Genomic DNA, 9,037 nt, shown 5'->3' on the forward strand with positions numbered 1-9,037 from the left:
TAATTCGGTATTATTTAGTGTGTTTTGGCCATATTTTCAATTGTTGGAATGACTGATTTTCAAAATCTTTTGGGAATATTTCCATATTTCCTAGGTGGAGTGTCGATTTCCTATTTGGTAAGAAAGTTACGAAGATCTAGAAAGGACATTTTAGGTTGGCATATAGATTTGTACTTGTTTGAGTATATAACCCACTTTGTTACGAGTATCAGAGTTTAATCTTTTAAACTAGATCTCCTTTGACGTAGAGCATCTCTTATAACGTGAGTTCATTGATTTTTATTTATTTATTTATTTTCCTTTTGTCTCAACACTTGCTCAGCATTATTGTAAAGTTCCTAATTTTGTTGAACTGAACAACGTATATGGCAGCCCAAAGTAGCATATGATTTCTCAAGCACTAGATAAGTATACATGAGGCAAAGCGTGAGAACTATGCTACGAATGTCCAATACAGCTCATGAGTAAAGTGCCGTATCCGATGGAAAAAGTTCCTTGTCAGCATCTAATCTCATTAGATCAACTCATACTGTAAGAATTAAATATAAAATTCAAATTTTTATTAGAAGGTGCCTTTATTATTGAAGTACACTATGTCATTACTTATAACCCATGAATTCTGACTACTGAATATTTTGAAAAATAATAAGACATTTGTTGTATATATAATATTTGAAAGGGTATCGTAATGCGATACTTAAGAGAATGACAATTTTTAAATCTAATTCTTTACTCACAATGAAAATAAGAAAAAGAAAAGCACACATACTATAGGCCTAGGCGAGAGAGAGAGAGAGAGAGAGAATTGATCAAACCAATCAAATCGAACCGACCCAAGTCCGTTTATTTTCGGTTTGACACATTTAATTGGCTTGGTTATCTTTTAAACAAAAACATAGTGGGTTGGTTCGTCGTGATTAGAAGACTCAAGCAATTGGTTAATCGAACCAATATGACTCGCTTACATATTTACCTTTTTTTTAAATTTAAGAAAAATAAAAAATAAAAAATAAAAGATAAATTCTAATTGCATTTCTCGATTCCCTCCAATCTATGATATTGTCCGTAAGGAATAGTACTTAAAATTTCCTTTCACACGCTAATTATATTATACTTATAATTTTTTTTCTCTTCTCAATTGTCAGACTATATAGTACATAAAAAAATAACAAAATTCTTGAGTTTTCTATTGATGTGTTTCTATAAACCTAATTTTATTTGTTAGTCAATGGTTCTTGTAATATAAATTTTTTTTTTGTTATTTTAGTTCTTATAATCTAAGTAAGCTCAAAACTCGAATAAAAAAAATCTCAATTTGGACTAAAGCCCAAACCAACTAATCAGTTCGGTTTGGCTTAAGAGCTAGAATTGGTTGATTCGGATTGGAACTCATCCAAATCGACTAATTTGGTTTTTAGTTTTAGATTAGAAATGAATTCGCACAACCAAACAGCAACCTGGCCGTTATACTAGAAAAATCAATTGAAACTCCTATTTCAAAGTTCAATTCAAATGAAAGTACACATGCAATAACATTACACAGCATAGCTGATCTTAGAATACTTCAAACCATACTAGCTCAAACGCATTATCAGTAGCCTCACAATTCATTGAATATCAAATTGGAAACAAGGCAACACTCGCTCCACTACAAATACAATGTAACTAGCAACTCCTAACGTTTATATCAATTTAGCCGAAAACCTGTTAGCCTTCACTAGTCGTTCGTTATCTCACTACAACGTATCAAGTTTTCTAAAGCTTGCGAAAAATGCTATCTATCATGTTTTATAGCATTTTTCAAAGTGCTATCGTAGGTGGTGTTATTAAAAGTCATACCTCTATTATAACGTTTTATAAATGCTATTATAAAGTGTTATAGAAAAATTTTACATAACATTTTATTATCGTCATGATTTTAGTATTTATAGCATTCTTTCCATGCAATCATTTTAAATTCAATAGCACTTTTTCTATCATAATTTTAGCTTCAATAGCATTTTTTTACCGTCATGTTACATCTTTTATGACATTTTTTTTATCATAATTTTTAATATTTATAGTATATTTGAATATAATGTAATATTTTTAATAGCATTTCTTGACTATAGTGTATAAAATCTAATTATGTTTCGCCTTTATATCAAATACTAGTGGCAATCTATGCTCGAAAAGACAATAAACAAAATTAAAATAAAATCATCTTATTCTATTTCCTCATAATGAAACTCCTTGAACTCTTGCAACAAGTTAGGAGAAGACATCCGTCAATCCAATAAAGCATTTAAATCTGAAAATTAACAAAATGATAAAACTTATTAGATTGTAAAATAACGTAAAGTAAAAACAAAAAATCAGTGATCGAAGATGTCAGCGTAGAAAATTTAACCTTTGTCAGTGCTATTTACTCGATGACAACTTTGTCAATTGGCCATGCAACTGTGGTACCAACACATTCTTCAATATAAGTTATATCACAAGTAGGCCTCCACAAGAATGCATCAGGTTTCATAGCTACATCAACCCAAACTCTCGCAGCATTAGGTCCTAGAGGAACGTGATGAACCAATATTTTTGGATCATTTGAAGACCAACGTCCTTCTGCTACCTCTTCTCCTTTTCCAGTCCAATCTAGTAGCTTACACTTATTGTTGAGTGTATTAGTGTTTACACTCTTCAACAACACAAATTTAGAAATCAAGTTATAGTCAACTTTAAAAATAAATATATATTATCAATTAAAAATAATGATAAATCTTACCGATGGAGACGGTTGTTGAATGTCAGATAATTCTTCACTTTGCTTTTCCTGAAACTACAAAGATAAAAAAATTTAGAAACTAGTTGCCATATCATGTGAAGTAAAAGCGTATGAGTTATATTTCACTTAAAGGAAATGTTTTTTCAGTAAGTCGTTAATTGTTTTCTCCATCTCTGCCACTTGAAACTTTAGATGATTTTGTTCTTCCTTTAAATGAGCTACAGTAGACTCCCTTTGAGTTAATATGGAATATTTTATATAGCAAACTCCACCTCCAATCTCTTGTAATCGTCCACTATTCTTTGGACCAAGTACTTTAGAAAGAGCGTCCTCTTTTATGTTAGTGTTAGAGGCATGCGGACTCGCATCTTCTGTAAAATAAAGTATAAGAAAAATATTAATACACTATACCACTTGCAATTCGACAGCTAACTGCAAATAAAAGTAAAATAATTAGCGAAATTACAAACTTGACATCTCAATGTATATAAACAATTTTGAGTAGGGTTCTTTAAGATTCCAAGAAATAAAATGAAAGTAATCTCGGGACCCTATCTTTAAGACATCAACTTTCTCATCAGCTGGTAAATGATGTGATGATGCTATAAAGAGCTCGTAGAAAGAGATTTTTAAGCAGGCGAAAAATTTATATACAGGCAAAAAAAGTTGTCTTCACTTATGGGGGATGATAGTTGCTTACTAGTCATGCAAAATAAATTATTATCAAGATGACAGTTGAAAAGATTTTTTATGCCAAAGGTCATGGTGTTTATGTGAGTGTACATAGGATCATCAGGTTATTGATGCTTTTGCAGTGATTTTGTAAGAAAAATAGCTGTTCACACTTTATCATAACTTCATCTTAAACTGAAATACAACTTCAACCTTCATACTTCTTTCAAGTCTGCTACTGTTAATCAGCCAGAAACAAATCTACCAGCTTCTATGCCTGCTACTGCTTTACTGCAGAAAGCAGCCCAAATGGGATCAACCAGAAGCAATTCTGCAATTTTTGGTACGGGTTTTGGACTCATGAGCTCATCTTTTTCAAGTCTTGGCAACGTCAACTCTTTGAACCAAAGCAGAAATGAAGTTCAGAATCTTGAAAAAACAGAGAATTTCAATGGATTAATGACTTCCACGTGCTTCTGCAATTTCTTCTAATCATGGAGGTTTGTTCCTTGGTGATATAACCACTAGCCCCAATTGTTTTGGGCGTGAAAATTCTTATCCTAAATCACATATTCAATAATAAGAATAAACTCTTACCTAGAATTGATCTGACAGATTGCAAACTATATAGACAATTATCTATCTCATTGTAACATGCTGATGATGCAAACAATATGCAGTTCAAGGAAATTCTCAAATCGCAGATTATACAATGTAATCAAAATGGTTTTGCCTATTTTAATGTTCTCAAAGAATTGGGGAGACCATGTCTAACATCATCCACGAGTTCTGCGAAGAAGATGTCTTCTCTATGATTACAGAAGTGTAATATAGAATTCTGAAAATTAAAGTCAAATATTGTAGAAACACAATCTGTTTCAACTGACTGTGAACAAGAAATATGGTACAGACGTATAGATGCATCACGCAACCCTCAATCTAATGATTCCACTATGTGAAATAATCACATAATATTTTTTCACACCTGAAGCAGCAAGAACAATCTCACGTCAAGCCCAAAACAGAGTTTACTGCCTTGAGTTGCAGAACCAAAAAAAGAAGAAATACCTTCCCAAGTATGTGAAGAAGCTATTTCCACCAATTTCCCGATTCAAACCGTATATCTGTCAACACTTCCCTTCCACAATTGAAGAAATAAAATCTGCAGAAAAAGAGAAATAACAGAATCATCAACGAGAGATGAAAATTTGGGATGAATTCATTGTTATTTGGGGAATTTTGTGAAACAAAATTACCTAGACCGACAGAAAGATGCAAAGGCGGAGAAATTCACAAAATCCTCCAAATCGAAAAAGAGATACAGCTGAGGAGAAATTAAGCAACGATTCACAAATTTCCAATACCAAAAGAGAGATAGAGAGGCAAAGAAATTCATCGAATTCCTTGGTCGACCGCGCGAATGAGAGATGGAGATGAGGAGAAATTAACGCAGGGAAGGATTTAGGATTAGAATTTCTCAATTTCTTAGGGCAGAAAACGCGCGGCCGGGATGTATATTTTGGTAAAATATGCGAGGGAGGGATTTTGGGCCTTTTTAATTTGGAAGCCTGTTTAAAAATGCTATTATATCATATTTAAGTAATGTTCTATTTTAATTTATAGCATTCTCAACAAGAATGCTATGTATAAATGTTATAAAATGTGTAAATTGTTGTAGTGTCTGTACGGTATTGTTCCTTTTTTTTTTCTCATGGCATACTTGAAAAGTTTGATGGTCACTATGATATGTGACCTCGATAAGTGCATGACAAGAAAAAAATAAGTTATAGTCAATTTTTTTCTAAAAAATGATGGCATAAAAAAAATGTGGAAGTTATACCCATACATGAATTTTTACTTTTTAATTCAAAAATCTAGTGTAAAGGTTTTTCTGTTCAAAAATCATATGATAATTCATCTTTTAAATATTAATAATAACATTATAAAATTAAATTAATTACATACCATCCCCACTCCATCCACCTCACCCAATTTCACTCCAAAACAGTAAATAATTCCCCCACTCCCCCCGGCGGCTATATACATTCTCTAATTTCTCCTCTCTTTATTACTCTTTCTACCCACCCTACCCTATTCTGTGCCACTCCTCTTTCTATACTCCAGCTTTTGCTGATAGGCTATATGCGGTTTGTTGATGATTGTTTGTGGGTGGTTTTTATATCCTATCTGTTGCTTAGCAGAAGTTTTGGGAGTAGTTATTAGTGTTTCACAAATGGTGGTGGTGGTGGTGGTGGTGGTGGTGACGGTGGTAACGGCGGCGATTGTGCAGGTGGTGATGATTGTGATTATGGTGAGGTGGCGATGGGGCTGGTGATGAGGGTGGGATTTTGGATGATTGAGAGTAATAAATTAGTTAAATTGTGACTAATAAATGATATGTGATCTAAAAATGTGATATTATGACAAAATTAGTGATCGTGACTCACAATTTCTTTAGTTTTGACTTATTAATTTGATAATTTGAAATCGGCAAATACATGACTTATTAATTTGACAATTTGTAATTGACAAATAAATCATAACCTATAAAATTTGTGATTTGTGACCGACAAATAATGTGTGAATAGTTAATTTGGTAATTTGTGAATGATAACATATAGGTCGTGACTTATGAAATTTGTGATTTGTGACTGTGAAATTTTTCCGATTATGACTAATAAGTAATTGTGACAATGAATTGCGTAGTGTCAGTGATCAATGTTCTAAGACTCTTGACTTGTATAGTTTTTGTGGCAGAAATCGCCACTAGTGACGATGTTTGGCGGGGAACACAAGCGTAGATATTTTGACCAGAGACTCCAACCGTTGTCCCATTGGATTAACATCACTATCTTCCCAGTTTTTGCAGGGATTGTCAACTTCAAATTTCGGTGCTTTCGCCTTACAATAGTTGCTTCATGAACTTCTTTGTTGATTTTAAATCAAAATGACGAGATCGTGATTGCCTTCATTAATCTAAATCCCATAGATGGTGCCTATTTCTTGATCATAAAATAATGACCAACAAATTTCTCTTACCAAGTTAGGTCTTTTTTCATCCTAAACTTACTGATTCAATTCTCAAATAAGAGTAACAGGAGAAATGACTATTTGAAAGGAAGATACTTAAATTTGCATGCATTTCTCCATTTTGGGCTATGCCTATTTATCGATATCTAACAAAGTGTCAGGGGTAAATAAGTCATTTTTGTTGGTGACTCATGGCACTTGTTGATTAGTTGACTACAAATAGGTTGAGTTATCTGTTCACATTTTATTCACAACGTACATATCCCTCATTCATTGGTTGTAAAGTCATGCTTTACATTCTTATATACTTGTGTGCTTTAATAATGATTTTTTGCTGATGTGAAATGGCTAATAAAACCAGTTTAAAGTATGTTCGCTCACCATTTGTACTCAAGTTGATTGCAAAACCTTGCACTGCAAATGCTTGTGTATGTTATCTTAAGCTTGCATATGATTTGACCAACTTTGAAAACATTCGCTAGAGGGGATACATGTTCATTGCTCATCCTATGTGAATTTTAATATTAATAGTAATTACTATGATAAACCACTAGGAGGTGAGAATAAGATCGAGACATCTCACTTACATGATCATTTCGAGAGATGTCCTCATTGCAGGAATCAAAAGGATATTAAGTCGACGATGTTTAATCTAATGAAAGAAACGGGAGGGAAAGGTTTCATTGGGTACTATTGATCAAGACAACACTAGGAGGGCACATGGAAAGATGATTATTTTGCATGAATATTCTCTATCAATGGTTGAACATATTGGATTTCAACATTACGTGAATATATTTCAACTACTGTTTAGAATAGTACCTCGGAATACCATCAAAAGTGATAAATTGAATATATAGAAAATTATGGGTTTGTTGGAGAGAAATAAAAGTATATGTGAACTTCTAACCAAAAGAATGGTTTAATGGTATCACGACACATTTCCTAGAAGATTCATAGAGCTTCAAAGCTGAGATATGAGTACATTTCAAGAACTAAAGATTACTTTCATATCTCTCTATAAAACTTAACATTGTTGCAATTATTTTGTTTTGTTTGTAGGTTTATATTTGTGCCTTGTCTACATACAGCTAAATCATTTTAACACTTCGATGGATAGCTTATTGGATCCAAAGTTATATATTCTTACTGTTGATAGTCATACTCCAAACGGTGCTATGATCAATATGATTTTAGATAAGCTTCCTAGTAGATCACTTTTGGTGAATGATGATTTTTTTCCCACATGCGCTGTTCAGCCCATAAATTGAACATGATTGTGATGAGAAAATTGGTGGATGTTGCTTTCTGGACGTCAATACCAAAAAGACATGAAAAATTTGAGTTTGCTGTACGTCCGCTAAAAGATCTGTGTGGTAAAAAATTAGGGTTTCATTGCAAACCTTGGTATCTACACAATGGATCACTCTGCTTTGAGGATGTCGATTTTATTTATTTATTTTTATTTTTTTCGCCCGTTTGAAGCAAAAGAACCACAACATAGAAATTAGCAAACAGATTGGAAGCTGGCGAGAGAAATTTGTGATAGGTTAATTTTGTTTTTAAAAGTAACAGAATTATTCTGGAATGAAGTTTTTAATAGCTAATGCTATTTCGATAATGTATAAATCGAATTACATTTTCACAAGATTCTAGTTTTAATGATTGGACGTTTTTCGTTTTTGAAATTAGGTTTTCTAATATTAATTTTTTTTAAATATCAAATGAATGAAAGTAGGCTCTGATTTAATATATATATATATATATATTGAGGATAGAAGACAAGAGCAGGTCGTTAACGAGGGGCTTTTTTTTTAATTAAAAAACATTGGTTTCAATCATCGAGCGGGAAGGAAATTGAGTCCTCGCCATTGCCATCCCAACCCTAGCTACTAAAGACGATGGAGAATTAATTTCCAAGTTATTTGGAGATATTTGTAAGGTGTGGACAGCTGATGAGAAACTGTTTGAGGCAAAGCTATTGATTTATCTCTGACATAATTGAGCTTTAAATGTTTGGGTTCTTCCACTCTGACTGCCCTGCGTGCCAAATAGTTTCTGGAGATGAAAACACAGGGCTAATTTGGCCTGTTCTAACAACTTTGTTTTTTTCTGGAATGTTCAATGGTAGTGAACCAGCATACCTATTTTTAGCAAGGGATGCTTTGGCTGATGAAGGGGAGGCGGCCAGTCTTCCTAGGTGTAGTGGAACTCTTGATCACCAATGCCCAATGGTATATTCTAGGCTCTTTATTGAATCCAACAATCAATCACCTCAAAAAAACCCAAAATTGAACCAAAACAATCCTCACTTCGGTTGCTTAATGTTGCCCACTTAGAACACACAATAAGGTGGTTATTGCAACCACGAAGGCAATGACACTGGCCAATGAAGAAGATGAAGAAGGCGTAATGAAGAGAAGCACAAAGCAAGCGCTGAATTCACTAAGAGAAAAGAGAATGGCAATAACACACACGGTCACACAAAGGAGACGGCCATATATATATGCATATAGTTCACACACTAGGGTATAGTGATGGGCTTGTAATAGGTAAGTGGGTCAATATACATCA

The 9,037-nt window shown here is 33.2% G+C and overlaps 1 protein-coding gene and 1 long non-coding RNA gene across 2 annotated transcripts; both read right to left on the bottom strand.

Annotated features, from left to right (window-relative positions):
- Positions 1–2,113: 2,113 nt before the first annotated feature.
- On the bottom strand, positions 2,114–3,468 carry LOC111399957. The gene is made up of 7 exons (XM_023027436.1): positions 3,462–3,468; positions 3,326–3,363; positions 3,173–3,193; positions 3,034–3,093; positions 2,762–2,815; positions 2,390–2,674; positions 2,114–2,290 (listed from the first exon to the last, which is right to left on the bottom strand). The coding sequence occupies exons 1-6, from the start codon at positions 3,466–3,468 to the stop codon at positions 2,405–2,407; spliced, it is 450 nt and encodes a 149-aa protein (XP_022883204.1). The 3' UTR covers positions 2,114–2,290; positions 2,390–2,404.
- Positions 3,469–3,975: 507 nt separating this feature from the next.
- Positions 3,976–5,014, bottom strand: LOC111399684. Its single transcript, XR_002703776.1, has 3 exons — positions 4,690–5,014; positions 4,502–4,595; positions 3,976–4,418 (listed from the first exon to the last, which is right to left on the bottom strand). It is a non-coding gene; the product is annotated as an uncharacterized LOC111399684 (long non-coding RNA).
- Between the last annotated feature and the right edge of the window lie 4,023 nt (positions 5,015–9,037).

Source organism: Olea europaea, chromosome 9 (genome assembly GCF_002742605.1).
Source record: "Olea europaea var. sylvestris chromosome 9, O_europaea_v1, whole genome shotgun sequence".
Classification (NCBI taxonomy): Eukaryota; Viridiplantae; Streptophyta; class Magnoliopsida; order Lamiales; family Oleaceae; genus Olea; species Olea europaea.